Source organism: Strix uralensis, chromosome 16 (genome assembly GCF_047716275.1).
Source record: "Strix uralensis isolate ZFMK-TIS-50842 chromosome 16, bStrUra1, whole genome shotgun sequence".
Taxonomy (NCBI): domain Eukaryota; kingdom Metazoa; phylum Chordata; class Aves; order Strigiformes; family Strigidae; genus Strix; species Strix uralensis.
Window position 1 is genome coordinate 10,009,158 of NC_133987.1, and position 14,910 is coordinate 10,024,067.

Below are 14,910 nucleotides of genomic sequence, written 5' to 3' on the forward strand. Positions count from 1 at the left end.
CTGCCCAGCCGGGCTGCCTTGGGGCTGGAGGGACCCACTCGGAGGGGAGAGGATGACGAGTCTGTCTCAGTGGGTTTCTGATCCAAAGTGCCCTGAAGTCAGTGGGAAGAACTGCAGGCGTTTTCCTCTTTTTCCATGTGAAAAATGCATTTGTGGCTTACTCTGATACAGCCATCTGCCCTGAACCACTTTCCCTGGGTGCACACACCCTGTTTTTCATTTTTTAGCAGCATCAGCAGAGGAGGGTAGGTCTCACCTGCCTTTCCCTTGCTCCAAAAGTGCTACTCATGTGAGTAAGTAGAACAGCATCCCTGGCGCCGGGAGCTGCCCTTCGGGAGCCTGCGCAGGGACACAGCCTTGCTCCTCAAGTGTTCAGCAGTATTGCAGCACAGGATGCACAACAGAAATCCCCCTTTGACTGCCACATCACAGTGTCAGAGCGGGGACATCTGAAGCACAAGCTGTTGGAAAAGAGCAAGAGCAGAGTGAGAAGGGCGAATCTGAAGGAGAAGGCCTGTTTTGTTCATGTCTTGAGCAATCCAGCCACACGTTTGGTCTGTTTGGATTTGAAGTCAAAGCTCTTCTCCTTTTCTTTACACTATCTCTTTTTTAAAATATGGCGTTTTATCCCTGGTTCTCAGCAATTGCTTTCTGCTGCAGGGTACCGAGAAGGATTTCTGTGGAAGAGAGGACGTGACAATGGGCAATTCTTAAGCCGAAAGTTCGTGTTATCGGAGAGGGAAGGTGCACTGAAGTACTTCAACAAAAATGACGTGAGTACCTGGGGTTGCTGTGTGCAGACAGGGAATCGCAACTGTAAGAGCATCTTTGAACAAGTAATTCCTAGGCCACCATTTATTTATACAGTTGTCATAAGCACTGAGTTCCCAGGCACTCCAGGACAAGGGCACCAGGTACAGCTCACCGCTCTCTTCAGTAGGGTTTGCTCTTGGTCCGCCACCACCACAGTCATGGTGAGACACCCTAACTGGCCATTTTACGCATTCCTGCTCTGTTGCCCTTTTAAAGTCGATAAGGCTTTTCTGAAACCACCAATGAAGGAGTTTTTCTCATCTCTGGCTCTGCATCATCCAGCTGATATGGGTTTCATGTTTATGGCTAGCTTGGGATGAAGGTATCGCCACCTTGCAGTGGTCACTGGGGTCTGAAACCTCCTTTGCATGGCACAGCAAGCAATCTAGAGGAAAAGCTCCCTTTTCTGTTCCAGTGTCAAGCAGTGTGGAAGCATTTGTCTTTTTCCCCAGAGCACATTTCATTTATTGTAAGTGAGAAATGGAATTATTACCATGAAAATGGTGTTTGTGATGAATGGACAGATGCTCTACTATTCTGCACCGCATAGTGGAGGAAGCCAAGGTGTCTTCTCTGATCTTTGAGTCTCCCCTGAACATCGGAGCTGAGAGCAGCGCAGACGAAGCCACCAGCCAGTTTTCTCAAGTAGCTGATGCAATCATGGTGTCATGATGAGCCATGCTGTGCAGAGGAGGGGAACAGCCATCCACACTTCTCCACGCCCGGCAGCTGGCTTCAATAGCACCGTCTGCTCTTCAGCTTGGTGTGGTATGGTGCAATTGCATCTCGTGGACAGGAGGGAGCCAGTCATTACTGAGGGAGAAGTGAAAGTCTCAGCAGCCCCCATTCAGTCACTATTGACTGCTCCGGTAGTTTAAAGCTGCTTTGCTTTGTTGTTGACCATGGCCATGGTGGGAACAGCACTGTCCAGACACGTCCTCTTGGCTGGGATTTCCCTGCTGTGGTCACCCGTGACAGCTGTGTGTCCACGGCAAGTCCCCAAGTTCCCAAAGCAGCACTAGCATCTCTGCCAGCTCAGGGACTTCTGTGTGGTGTTGGGGACCATGGCACCACCTCATGACCATCTGCTGGCCCCTGGCTATGTCCTAAAACTGGTGTTCCAAGAGCCTAATCTTTATTTTTTTTGATGCTTTATTCATGCTTGCTAGTTCACTGTCCTGAAAGGGTGGTAAACTTCCAGAGATGTTTTGTAGGAAGATGAACCATGCTACGCAGTTCAAGTGACCTGCCACAGAGGGTGCGGGTGGGATTGGTGCCTGAGAGGGCCTGATCCAGGCTCACTGTTAGGCTAACTCACCCAAGAGGTGGACTGTAAGGTATATATTTGTCCCTTTGAAAAGAAAGTTCCCAGTTTGGAGGGCATGGGGAGGAGCAGAGTTGGAAGCCAATGGCTCATGTGAGAGGATGGGACTGGTGGGGATGTGGGCATGGTGCCCGCTGCCAGCCTAGCACCCGGGTCTGAAGTTGGCAAGGGGGATAATCCTCCATCTTCTTGGGCAAGGATGAACTGGCTGTGGGTGCTTGAGATGCAGAAAGCATCCTGGTCTGTTAATTAGCAGTCTGCTTTTTCTTTTTTTGGTCTGGCTGAGTGGTTTTCTTTCTTTGATAGTGCTCATTCCACTGTAAATGCTGGTCACTTATCATTAGGTAAAGAGGCTGGTAAAGATCTAGGGGTCAGGAGGCAGTTGGACTGAGGCTGAGACAGGAGGCATGGTGGAGATGCTTGTCTTTATAGAATAACATCCTATCACGAGACTTGGTCTGTCCACCTTGCTTCTGGGCTGAAACCTTTCTCCCCTTGAACTCTGCTGAATTTTGCAGAATAGAGTGTTTTTCCAGGCTGGCAGAAAGCACTCATTGATGCCTGAGCAAAGTCTCTGATAGCTCATCACCAGGCAGTTTTGTGGGCTGGGAGTCAGTTTTTTTAGCTAATGGCCTCAATCAGGAGTTTTTTTCTGACCAAGTGAACTGCTTTCTGGTTTGAAAGCCAATTCTCAGGTGTTTGCTCACTCAGCTGTGTTTTCCAGGCAAAAGAACCCAAAGCAATTATGAAGATCGAACATCTAAATGCGACTTTCCAGCCTGCAAAAATCGGGAACCCACACGGACTGCAGATCACTTACTTGAAGGACAATAGCACAAGGAACATCTTTGTCTATCATGAAGATGGCAAGGTGAGAGTGTGGAGATAACAAGAAGGGTTGGGTTGTGGTCCTGGGGGTTGATGCTGCTCAGAGCCAGCTGTGGCACACCAGGCTCCAACTGAGCTGGGAATTGAAGGCTGTGGAAGGGATGGGAGTACACAATGCACAGCCAGCTTTAAGCATGTTTGTCATGTCCTTCCAAGCATGAAGGTTGCAAACCGTGTCTTCTAAATAACGAGATGCAAATGGAAGAAATTGCTGTTCCTCTGCTTGCAACTAGATGTAGGGGCAAGACATTTTTTAAGGCAGGCTCTTAGTGCCTGGAGAAGGAGATGGAGTGAATGGAGCAATGAAAGGTGAGGGGACTTGATCTAATGACTCACAAAAGGGGAGTGAACTGGATTGTAGGAGAACTGAGGAGCTGGTGGTTTCTCTGCCTGTCTTGTGCTTTATAAAATGCAAATCTGCATGTTTGTATTGAAATAAATCCCCTTGCTTCCGTGCCCTTGTGCCTCTGAAGGGAGGTGTGAAGAAGAGGTCTCACGGGTCTGGGGTGGTTGTTTGCACGAGGACAGCGGGATGTGGAGGCCAGGGCAGTGAGGGGGGTCCCAGCCCTCCTGGAGGCTGCCAGAGAGGTCCCAGCCTGGAGGTCACTGTGAAGAACAGTAACAGTCAGGATGCTGCCCCGTGGGTGTTGTCTCCACGGACTGGTGTCCATGCAGAGAGCAGACCTGGGCAAGTTTGCAGTGGATGCCATCTCACAGCCTTATTTTCATCTCTTTCTTTCCTCCCCCAAATATTTGGGGCTCCCTATAAAATACCAGCAGCCCTGGAGCAGCCACAAAATCAGAGCCTAAAGCTGTCACGTTCACATTGCATCTACTTCACTCTGGCCGTCACGGTGCCTTCAGCCTTTGATGTTACATCCCGTTCAGCGCCCTGTCTGTCAGAGAGGCTTTCTGGGGGTGATCCCTCATGGGCTGGCACGGCAGGGATTTACAGGATTGTCTCGCTGCACAGCCCGTTCCCAGCTGTTCACCCAGGCACGGTGAGCCAGGCAGCCCTGCTAGGGATAAGCAGTCTGTGCTCATAGCAGTCGCTTCTCTCCAGACTATATAGGCCAATAATGCCACCAAAACCCAAGATATTCTTCACTTGTGGATGAGCAAAGCTGATCTCGCCTCTGCTGCCACTCAGGCATCCGGTTGTGGAGCTGGATGATGCCTGTTGTGCTCGCAGGGCTGCACTGCAGAGGCTGGATGTGGTTCCTGTGTAGTGCAGGCGCTCCTGGCAGGAGGCAATTAGCGTGTCAGGTTGGGTTAATTAGTGGCATCGCGTGGTTTTGTGCATGCACAGAAATGTGTGTGTAATACACACGCACATACACATGTATATGTGTGTAATAGACATATGCATAATAGATGAATGTGTGCCTGTGTCTGTGCTGCTGTATATAGATACATAAAGGAAGTCTCTCTCTCTCTCCCCCCCTCTATGTATATGTTTGCCTGTAAAAAGAGAACAATGATGACCACTTAAAACTAGGCGGGTCTTGCTGCTCAGTAGGAAGCAGCACAGTGTGGTCATGCCTGTGTGCCTTCTGCTTGCTGCACACACAGTGATTTATTAGCCGGCTGTGCCTCTCCAGCCCCGTGCTCTAGTTCAGCCTGCCCAGCCTCTCACACCCTGCAGCACCGCCAGGTCTCACTCCATGCATTTGTGGGTCCCAGGGAGCTGCTCTGGCAGGGCTGCTCCCAAATTTACCCTCCCCTCCATCCACTCTGCCTGTGGTGCGGAGAGGCGCCGCTTGTCACCAGATGCTGCTTTAGCACTGCAAAGTATTGCTGGGTCGCTCTCAGGTACCTCCCTGGCCACAATTTAAACTGAAATAAGAGGAAGAAGCTCTTTCCTGTGAAAGCTGCATCCCACTGTCGTGCCCACGTCTGTGGTTTGCGGGGCTTTGGTGGTGCACTTAGCCCAGCTGCTAGGAATGGAGTCGGGTTTTACTGTTATTTGGTTTTTGGGTTTAGAATGCTGAGCCTTCTGCTGGGGGCTCGTGGAAGGAGCAGTCTCGCAGGTCTCACACAGTTGCTCCTGCCTTTGTGTCGGTGGTTTGGCAGGACACACTCTGATGCCATCTGATAACACCCAGATTGAATTTCTTTTGACTTCCCTGAAAGGGGTCTGCCCCTTTGGCTGAGCGAGGGCTGCAAGAAGATGACACCCCTGGGGTAAGCTCCCACCCTTTGGGACCTGAGGCAGCCTCGGGACTTGCCTGTGATATCCCACTGCCCTCCAGTCCCTCCTGTACTCCCCCAGCAGCCCCAGGGTGTCCCTTTGTACCCCAGAGGTGCTGCCTCTCCCCGATCTGAAGCACTCAAGCCTGATTTAGGCTCCTGTCTCATATTTCTGGGGTTTGATCCCTCCTTGCCTAATCCTGTCACCGATCTGGCTGGCCTCCCACCAGGGCAGCGTTCGTTTGTGGTTTTTTCCGCTGAGGAGCTCAGTAATCCAGAGCATCGCATGCTGCTCTCAACTTGGCTCTTCTGTTGCAACACCCCGGAAGAAAGCGGGCTCATCTCTCAGATGGGATAATCCCACGTGTGCTTATTTAACCCCTAAAAGAGCTGGGAGAGCCCCACCACCCCGGTGGCATTTGGTGGAATAAGGCACCCAAAGGGATAAAAGACAGACGGACGAAGCGGGTCACTGTGCTGCCTCCCCAGAGCTTCGTGGGCTGAAACAGCATCATGCGACATGGCTGGAGATGTAGTTCCTGGGTGACCTCAGCCTGGAGGCTTCATCAGCTCCTCGGTGTGTCCTGACAGCGAACGAGAGACGGAAACCAGCCCCAGCACCCTGCTCAAAATGGAGATATCTGGGTGCTTTTGTGATGTGGGCACCTAATGAGAGCGGGTGCCTGGAGGGGCAGGGCAAGGTGTGTCTTGGGCTCTGGCCATTTTAAAGGATGTTGTGGTCCCTTGTTAGCACTTACCCACCACCAGCTGGGGTGAAGCTGAGGCACCCGTTGGTGCTGGAGACCGACCCTCTGCATGGGGTGATGGCTCCGTGCAGACTGCCCCGTGTCCTGGCAGCACCTGATCTGCAGGGGCTGTCGCTGCTGTGGGCACAGGGCTGGAGCCAGCCTTCACCTGCCCCCAGATCTCCATCTGGGCGTGGGGGGCAGGAGAGCTGCAGGAGTGGATTTCCCACCGCTCGGAGCTCCTGGCCGGGGCTGAAGCTCCCTCTGCAGGGCTCCTCCTGGAAGCCACGGCAGGAGCTGCTCTGTGCTGCTGCCATCCCTGGTGTTACCATCGCCCTTCGGATGCTCAGAGGTGGGCTGAGTCTCCAGGAAAGGCCACCCTTTAGGGTGCAAACCGAGATCTTTGGGTGTTCTCTGGAGAAATTAGCAAAACGGTCATCCCCAATGCTCCTTCATTCCTGAACCACACCAGGAGCTTTCAGGATGGGAAGAGGTGGCGAGAGGGACTGATCAGCAACAGCAGAAGGGCCGATTGCTTCTGCTCCAGGGATGAGAGGAGGTACGGTGAGAAGGAGCTGCGTTTTTGTCTGGGGTTGTCAGCCTGAGACTGCCATGGCAATGGGGGTGGCTCTGGTGCAGGATGGAGACTGGTGAGACACTAAGGTGGCACATGGAGGGGGAGCCTGTGGTGGCACTGCAAGCAGACCGGGAGCAAGTTGAGAGCCTGGCAAAGCCATTTGCAAAGGTGCAGGCAGTAGTTCATTTTCTCTGCTTCCTCAGAGACATAAATCAGTGACAGGAATCTCTGCTAACGAGCTAATGAGACAACACCTTCCCTTCTGAAAACACTGAGCAGTTTAGCATTGGTTTAATACATCCTCACTCTATCTGTGGTATTGTTTGCAATTATACACACAGAAAATTTTTAGCAACTGAGCCTTCTGGCTTTGCATATACAGGTATAGGTTTGTATAAAGAAAAGTGGTGGTGCCCCTTCCTCCAGCGATGGAGGATCAATAATCCGAGAAGCAATCGACTGCTGGAAGTCAAGGAGGGTTTCAGCCTCTGCTTTTCTGCAGGGTGAAACCCTATCTCACATCACGATCAAGGAGGAGACCCACATATACATATATAGCCATCCAGCTGGTGACTGTATGAAATACCAACATTTTAACATTACAGCTTATTGTTCATTACCTCCCGTCTGGTTTGGTCATCGTTAACTTCAGGAGCCAGTTCCTCTCACTGATCCTCTTTGTGCTGCTATCTGGGGTCTGCTTTGCTGCTTAGGGTAGAAAGGCAAGTGATAAGTAAGTAAAAGCTGACAAGTAGGTCAGAGTTTTCCAAAACATTGTTTGTGTATGTCCTATTATGGTGTGGGTTTTTTTCCCTTCAGTTTGAAGTAGATTAACAAACCAAAGCAAACTGAACTTTTAGAGGGTGGCTATTTGCCATGTTAGACCATTTTTGAGATACCCTCAGTTCAACTCCTTAAAACTGAGATCTCCAGAATTACACATAAGAGCCTTTTTTATTTGTCCCCCAATCATTTTTAAAGCATAAAAAAGTTTAAATCTTACTGAAGGCTGACTTCTACTTTCATATGGTCTTTCCTACACTACAGCAACCTCACCTGAAAGGGTTGACCATGTTTATTTTAGGACCAAGGCTGGCTCATTGAACCTGTCCCTGATGTGTGAAGTTTCATGTGCATTAGTAGTTCAGCATCTGTCTACCTGCAGCTCAGCATCCCGGTGCGGGCAGCTGTTACATCTCCCTTCCAACATGCCTTTCCTTTGCCCATACCTTTAGACCACAAGGCAGTATTTGAGAGCCCCCTGGGTGGATCACTTAAAATTAATGTTGCATTTCTCAGGGAAACCTTCAAAAAGACATCCAGTGCAGCACAAGCTCTGAGAGTCTCACCAGAGACAAAGGAATAGATGAGTTTAAAAACAAAGATGTTACAAACCAACTATTTTGTAGGGAAAAAAAATGAAATTGGGTGAGATTTTTGCCAAGGAAAGGAAGAAGTGCCAGAGCTTCTGAGAATTGAGCTGGGACTTCAGTCTCACTGTGCTTGTCCCTAGAGGACTTGCAGATATGACTGATAGACTGGAGTACAAAGGTGAAGAGATATCTAGCCATGCTTTTAGCAAAACACTGAAGTACGTTGCTAAAATGTGGGTGGGATTCAGGTGTTGCATGTCCTGCCCGCAGTCAGCTTGTGGCTGCTGGAGGGGCGGGGTGGGTGAGCAGGCCACAGAGGTGTCAGGCTGCCTCTGCACCCAGCTGGCACGAGCTGAGCAGTGTCTATAGGGTCAAGCTCAATGCTGGGCTCAATATCTCAAATGCTGATTTGTTGCTGGTTTTATCAGTTCAGAGACGTGCTTAAATCCTTCCCTCTGCAGAAAGCCCCTTGGTACTCGCAGGGGGCTGCAGAGCCCCGTGCACCTCTTGCAGCCCAGGACAGCACCTTCATCCCATCCTTGCTATCCTTCGCCTGTTTGCTGCTCTTTTACGTCTGTATTTTACTTTTTTAGGACTGCTGCTAAACTGCACTCTGTCACTCAGGACAAAGCGATGGGAGAGGTGAAACATGGCCGGGTCATGTTATTTTAGGTGCAGACTATGTCACTTACTATGCTTTTCTTTCTCATTATTAGGAAATAGTGGATTGGTTCAACGCCATCCGGGCAGCACGTTTTCATTACTTACAAGTGGCATTCCCTGGAGCCAGCGACGTCGATGTGAGTTTTCCTGCAGTTATTTTTGTTTTTTCCCTCTTGCTCAATTTTAGCATCTTGTTAACAAGCTGGAAGGCTTGGAGAGTGCTCCATCCTTCAGAGCGTTTTACAATTACTGGGCTGAAATTATTGTGGTGGGATGTCGAGCCCATGTGCAGCATCTGTTACCAACATCCAGCCTTGGAAACCATGTGCGTGTGCATGCACACGTGTTCACCCTCAAAACGGGAGCTGTGTGTATGAGTAACTCCAGCACTGTCACCTGTACAGAAGCCATAAGTGTCTTTTGCAAAGGTTGTTGCTATAATGTTAAAAGCTGAAACAAAGGCTGAAAGGTAGAAAAGATGAAGGCAGAAGAATGTCAGTGCTGTACCTGAGCCTCTGAAATGAGTTCTTGTGTAGAGGTCAATGCAGCCTGTCTTATGAATCTCTGTCTTTTGTTTTCCGGGAGCTGGAACTGCTAATTGCATTACCTTTTGCTAATATAATACTAGAGGCGGTATTAATGTAAGCTGACAGCAAGTGCCTTGTGTTGCAGTTGCACTGCAATTGGTGTGTAACGTCACTGGTTATTGCTGTTGACTACTCTGTTACCTCCTTGACTTTGTAGATTTTGAAATCTAATTGCATGACCTGCCTTCCGTTAATTACCGGGGAGGGGTCTGGTCAGGGGCTGGGGCTGGCTCTGAGCTGAGGTGGCTCTGTCCCTGCTGCCTGTGCACCCCGAGGAGCCCCAGAGCCAAAGCCTTCCTGTCAGAGCCATGCACAGACACTGTCCTCATCCATGGGGAGAGTAAAGAAGAACAGTCCCACAGCTGGTATCCGATCCCCACCGTGAGGGACTTCAGACCAGTTAAACCAGACAAATTCAAAAATCCATAAGAAGAGCCTCGTTAGCCAGCTATAGTACTGTTGCTGTACAGCGTATATTTTCCTTAATCATTTCTACCCCTTTCCCTATCTTCTACTTCTGTTAAAGTTGGTTGGCACATCTGAATCAAATTGCCCCCAAAAAAACACACAGACCTTGATGGAGTTGCCGTTTGTCCAGCAGTTGGTGAGGGTGTTTATATGCTCACCCCCTGGCAGTTTTGGTGGGAGATGCACTATTTATATTTTTACTTATCATCCCCTTCTCATCAGTTATTCTTTGGGAGAAACAGAGCAGTGTAATGTTTAGTGAGGTTTAATTTATGACATTGAAATACTGAACAAACCCTTCATAGCATTCATCTTGGGAAGACCTCTGTAGAGACTGGGTTATGTACCCGAGTAGCTCCATCCTGGGTGTTGCCATCATTAGCATCTAATTTATGATTCCTTTAGCCTGTCAGAGAAATGAAAAGGCATTAAAAGTAAACAGGAGCCAGGTTAAATGCGGTAGAGAGTTATAAATTTCTCACATCACCCTGAGGATGCCCAGGCTGCCACTGCAGCTCCCAGGGAGTGACGGTCTCTGAAGGATGCTTCAAGGACCCATCTACAGGGTGGAGGAACGTCTCTGCCACAGGTGATGAGCTCCTGGCTTAGCAAAGTGTCATCAGCCCTGTCCCAGGAGTGAAGCACCGGGGCTATGAATGTTGCAGAGCCCTTTGCTGCCCATGATGAAGCATTCGAGACAAAGATGCTCCTGGCTGTTGCGGAACAGTGCTGTGATTCTTTGGGCTGTTGCATTTTGGGGTGTCTTTGCCCTACAAGCATGTGCCTGCTCAATGAGAGCTGCTCTTGGGCGGAGTTAGGTGTTGTTGGAGTGTGGTTTGGCAAGTGGAGCCATTAATAACCTGTTCAAATGAAAGGCAGGAGCAGGGGTGGGGAGTCGTGTGGTCAGGCTTGTCAGCCCTCTTTTTGGTGAGACTCATCTTTCAAGAGGCTTTTAGAGGCATCTGCAAAGATCTCGCAGCTACTGCCTTGTCTTTGCGAAGCAGCGTTAAAAATATCCCTGGCGCTGGTAGCTGTTGTCAGCAGTATCTGCAGGCAGGGGTAGTGCACAGGCAGCGTGTGTTAACGGGGTTTTACAGGCAAATCGTACTTGAGCTTGTGTGAGGAGCTCCCACTGTGTCTGGTGGAGGAGGTGCATTGCCAGAGCTGACCGGTGATGTGGGATTTGGCGCGGGGGCTTCCTCTGGAGGCTGCTGGCTTTGCTGGCAAAGTGCTCAGAGATGCTTCATGTTTCTGCACCCACCTCTTCTGAGTGCTTTGGGGGAGTGGGACCGAAGTGCTCAGCCAGAGCCGTCGGGTGGGCTCAGGGCCGGGGGTGAGCTCCACGTGGGATTTCCTTCCCAGGCACCCCAGCCCTGCCCCACATGCCTGGTGACCCCCCACCTCCCTCCATCTGACGCTGCTCTCTTTTCTCTCCTCTTTGGTTGCTCCAGCTGGTGCCAAAGCTTTCTAGAAACTACCTGAAGGAAGGGTACATGGAGAAAACGGGGCCAAAGGTAGGATATAAAATGTTCCTGCGGTCCATCTAAACATGAGTCTTGCTCTGTACAGGGCTGAGAAGGGTCTGCTGGTGGGACAAACCCACGCTTGCCAGAGAGGCAAAGCATTAACGCCGTGAATGTGTTAATAGACTTTCCTCACCCGGGAGCAAACATTTAAAAAATGCAAAACCACTTCACACACCAACCACCCCATCTCACAGACCCTGGTGTGGTGGCTCACGGTGGCCCAGAAGCCACCTGTTCCCAGCTCCCCCAGCCCGTCGGGCTCCTCCGAGTGCCTTGATACTCCTGGGTCATGCCTGATAAGAGAGGAGCTGTGCTGCTTTGGTGTGTAATCTGGCATTTTTTGACTCTTCAGCAAACAGAGGGATTCAAGAAGCGATGGTTCACCATGGATGACCGACGGCTCATGTATTTCAAAGATCCCCTGGTAAGATGAAGGTGCCTGGGCTGTCTGCTGGGAATAATATGTAATAATTATAATTATGACAATAGAATAATAATATACAGTAATAATGATGATAATAATAATAGAATAATAATATACAGTGAAGCTCAGGCTGATGGGAGAGCCAAGAGGGCACTGAGCCATCACTGCTAGGTGTACCTGCCTGGTGTTCAGTGTGCAGTAGCCCTGTGCACAGATATTCGCCCAAAAATGCTTTGGAAACCCTGTGGACCAGCTGCAGATTTTTCTGCAGCTGAATTTTGGATCCCTGGTGTTGGTCCCGCGTTGTGGGTGCCCTTGGGAGGAGCTAGAGTGGGGCTTTGTGGGGTGGCTGGTGCTTTTGGTGTCTGGCTGCTGCACTTTGCTGATGGGGCTTCTGGATGGTGCAGGGTGAGCTGTGTCCTGGCTGCCCAGGACGCAGAGCTCCCCTTCACAGTCAAGCCTGCCTGACCGCTCCGCTGTCTTCTAGGATGCCTTTGCTAGAGGGGAAGTTTTTATTGGGAGCAAGGAAAACAGCTACAAGGTCCTGGAAGGGCTCCCGCCATCCACACAGGGAAACCACTGGCAGCACGGGATCACCATTGTCACCCCAGATCGGAAATTCCTCTTTGCCTGCGAGACAGAGGATGACCAGCTGGAGTGGATTACGACTTTTCAGAAAGTTATAAGTCGGCCGATGCTGCCTCAGGAATACGCAGGTGTGTTTGCTGGTGAGGGCTGGAGATCAGCCTCGGCCCCTTTATTTCCTGTGCGTTAGAGGACGGGCTGGATGGAGGGAGATCGGGGATGCGGCCGCATCGCTCCCTCCTGTGTGGTGTGAGCGGGGCAGCCCTTCCCCAGCCCAGGGAGAATGCAAAGGCTGTCCAAGCAGAGAGGGGCTCACGCTGGGAGGAGAAGGAGGACGATAGCCTTCCCTTTTCATCACCTCTGGCATGATGTCTATGGTGCTACAAGGATGATCAGTCACCCAGTTATAAGGATAATCAGAGCCAAGGAGCAACAGCAAGACAAGGGCCATCCGCAGGGTGGGCTTGTGCCAGGCTGTTGCTGCCTGCCAGTGCTTGTCCTACTTTTAACTTTATTTTCTCTGTTTTTTTCTTTCAGTGGAAGCCCATTTCAAACATAAACCTTAGCTGGGACTGGCTGGGCAGACCTGAGGAGTGAGCTTCTGTTTACAACACAACGTGGTTTTATTTGAAATGTTAAAAATAATGAATAATAATAATAACAGTAATAATAATAATAATACTTCCCTTTCCCCTCATCATTCACTTGATCATGTTGGAAACCAAGAAGGGCGGCAGTGAAATGTCGGAGAAGATGTTGATCCATCCCGAAATTCAGCTCTGTGGCCGCTCCACGGGATGTGCCGCTGGGACGGGTGGTCCTGTGACCCCGTCACCCCACACCTGCTGAAAGGGGGGTCCCACCCAGCTTCAGCGGGATGGTGAAGACTGTTGCTGGCACATCTCGGGGGGAGATGGGGCTTTTCCCCACGAGCTGGTCGCCGGGGGCTGGCACTGAGCATCCCCACAGCCCCAGGTCTCTGCCAGCCCCTTCTGTGGGGGGCTGCGAGTCCCTGAGTGGTGACGTCCTCGTGGGATGTGAAGCACCAACCTGGAACCACCCGAAATGGTGATGTGCGAGATGGCTGAGCCTCCCGACAGCATCGGGGTAAATGGTCAGTAAATCACCTCCCCTGGGGAGAGGTGGTGGTGCTGTACCCAGGCTAGGGTCAAATGGGAGTTAGAAATGGAGGAAATAAGCCTCGTTACTGCTTAACGAAGGGCACAAAGGAGGGGGTGTCCAGTGTGGGGGGGACACTGAGCCACGAGATGAGGCTGGGCAAGCAAAGCTTTTGGGGCTGGGGCCCATGATCTGCCCCCTGGGTTGTTCCTGTTTTATGGTTTGAGGGGGTTCACACCATTTTGGGAGCATGGTGTGGTTTGGGGGGGTTTGAGCTTTAGGTGCAGTTTTGCTGACAGGCACTACAAAAGCCTGTCCCAGCCCAGCCCTGGCAGGTGCGTCCCTCCAGCCGATGGCACGTTGCTTCTCCAGACTGGTGGTTGCACTTTTTTTTTTTTCAATAATTCTCTCAATTTTTTTGTTGATTTTTTTTCCCCCCCCCCCCGCCAAAAAAAAAAAAAAAAAAAGCTGCTTGAAGTGACGTTTCAGCGCTGTGTTGAGCACTGTAATTCCTGCGGTCGGGGCAGGCGGGCTGGGACCTGCACACCATGTGCTGGATTTTTACCCCAAAATGAAATTTCTGGCGTCTGCTGAAGTACCAGCCCCAGACACTGACCTGTCCGATGCGTTTCTTACGTTGGTGTGTGTAAATGAGAGCATCTCATCGGCTGTATGCATTTGTTCTGTCACTGGTAAGACAACTGTGGTACTAAATGTCATTCAAACCAATAAATTATTATGTCAGAGCTGTGGCCGTGTGGTGCTGGGGGGGGCGGGGAGGGGGTGAGGTGGGGTTAAAAAACAGTAAATGAAAACAAGTAGTAACGGTGCTGGCAGAGCCCTGGGGGTGCAGGACAACCACAAAAACCATCTGGGTCCCTCCTGCCCTGGCTGCTCAGGGCAATGGCGGGGGGGTGGGGTGCAGCTGCACACACAGGTGTGTTTGTGTGTATACCAGGTAAATATATAAACTACACACACCTATTTATGTATACATCCTAGTTTAAACCCAGCCAGCAGCCAAACACCACGCAGCTGCTTGCTCACCCTCCCCTGCCGCAGGGATGGGTGCAAATTACAGGGGTAAAGGTAAGGAGACATGTAGGTTGAGATAAAAACAATAATTGAAATAAAAGAAAAATAATGATAATAGTAATAACAGAAAATACAAAGGTGTAATGCGCAATGTGATTGCTCACCATGCATTGACTGATGCCCAGCCTGTTCCAAGCCAGTGAGCCCAGAGAAGAGAGAAGTGCAAGACTGCAATCCGGGAAGCGAGAGCGAGTGTCCGGATGAACCCTCACCTACACACGGAGCGTGACGCTGTGATAGGGGACATTCCCTTGGCCACTTTGGGCCCAGTGCTCTGGCTCTGCTCCCTCCCAGCTTCGTGTGCATCTGCGCACTGGCAGGACATGGGAAGTTGAAAAGTTTTTGATTTCTTAGCAACAACTAAAACCGTCAGTGCATTGTGAACATTCTTCTCATACTAAATCCTATTCTGATTCCAAAACACAGCACTGTTCTAGCTACCAAGAAGCAGCTCTAGCCCAGCTGAAACCAGGACAGCGTATTATATAACACACTATACATTATACTTATTTGTGTATGTGTGTATATCTTA

General features: G+C 50.5%; 1 protein-coding gene across 2 annotated transcripts in view; it reads left to right on the top strand.

The window, feature by feature from the left end:
• ADAP1 (ArfGAP with dual PH domains 1) overlaps positions 1–14,029 on the top strand; it is a 61,629-nt gene extending 47,600 nt beyond the window's left edge. For both annotated transcript variants that reach the window (XM_074885866.1, XM_074885867.1), the window contains exons 5-11: positions 661–773; positions 2,862–3,008; positions 8,628–8,711; positions 11,081–11,143; positions 11,508–11,579; positions 12,067–12,295; positions 12,702–14,029. In XM_074885866.1, coding sequence (XP_074741967.1) covers positions 661–773; positions 2,862–3,008; positions 8,628–8,711; positions 11,081–11,143; positions 11,508–11,579; positions 12,067–12,295; positions 12,702–12,730 — 737 coding nt within the window. In that variant the 3' untranslated portion in view covers positions 12,731–14,029. The remainder of the gene's footprint in view (positions 1–660; positions 774–2,861; positions 3,009–8,627; positions 8,712–11,080; positions 11,144–11,507; positions 11,580–12,066; positions 12,296–12,701) is intronic.
• Positions 14,030–14,910: the final 881 nt, after the last annotated feature.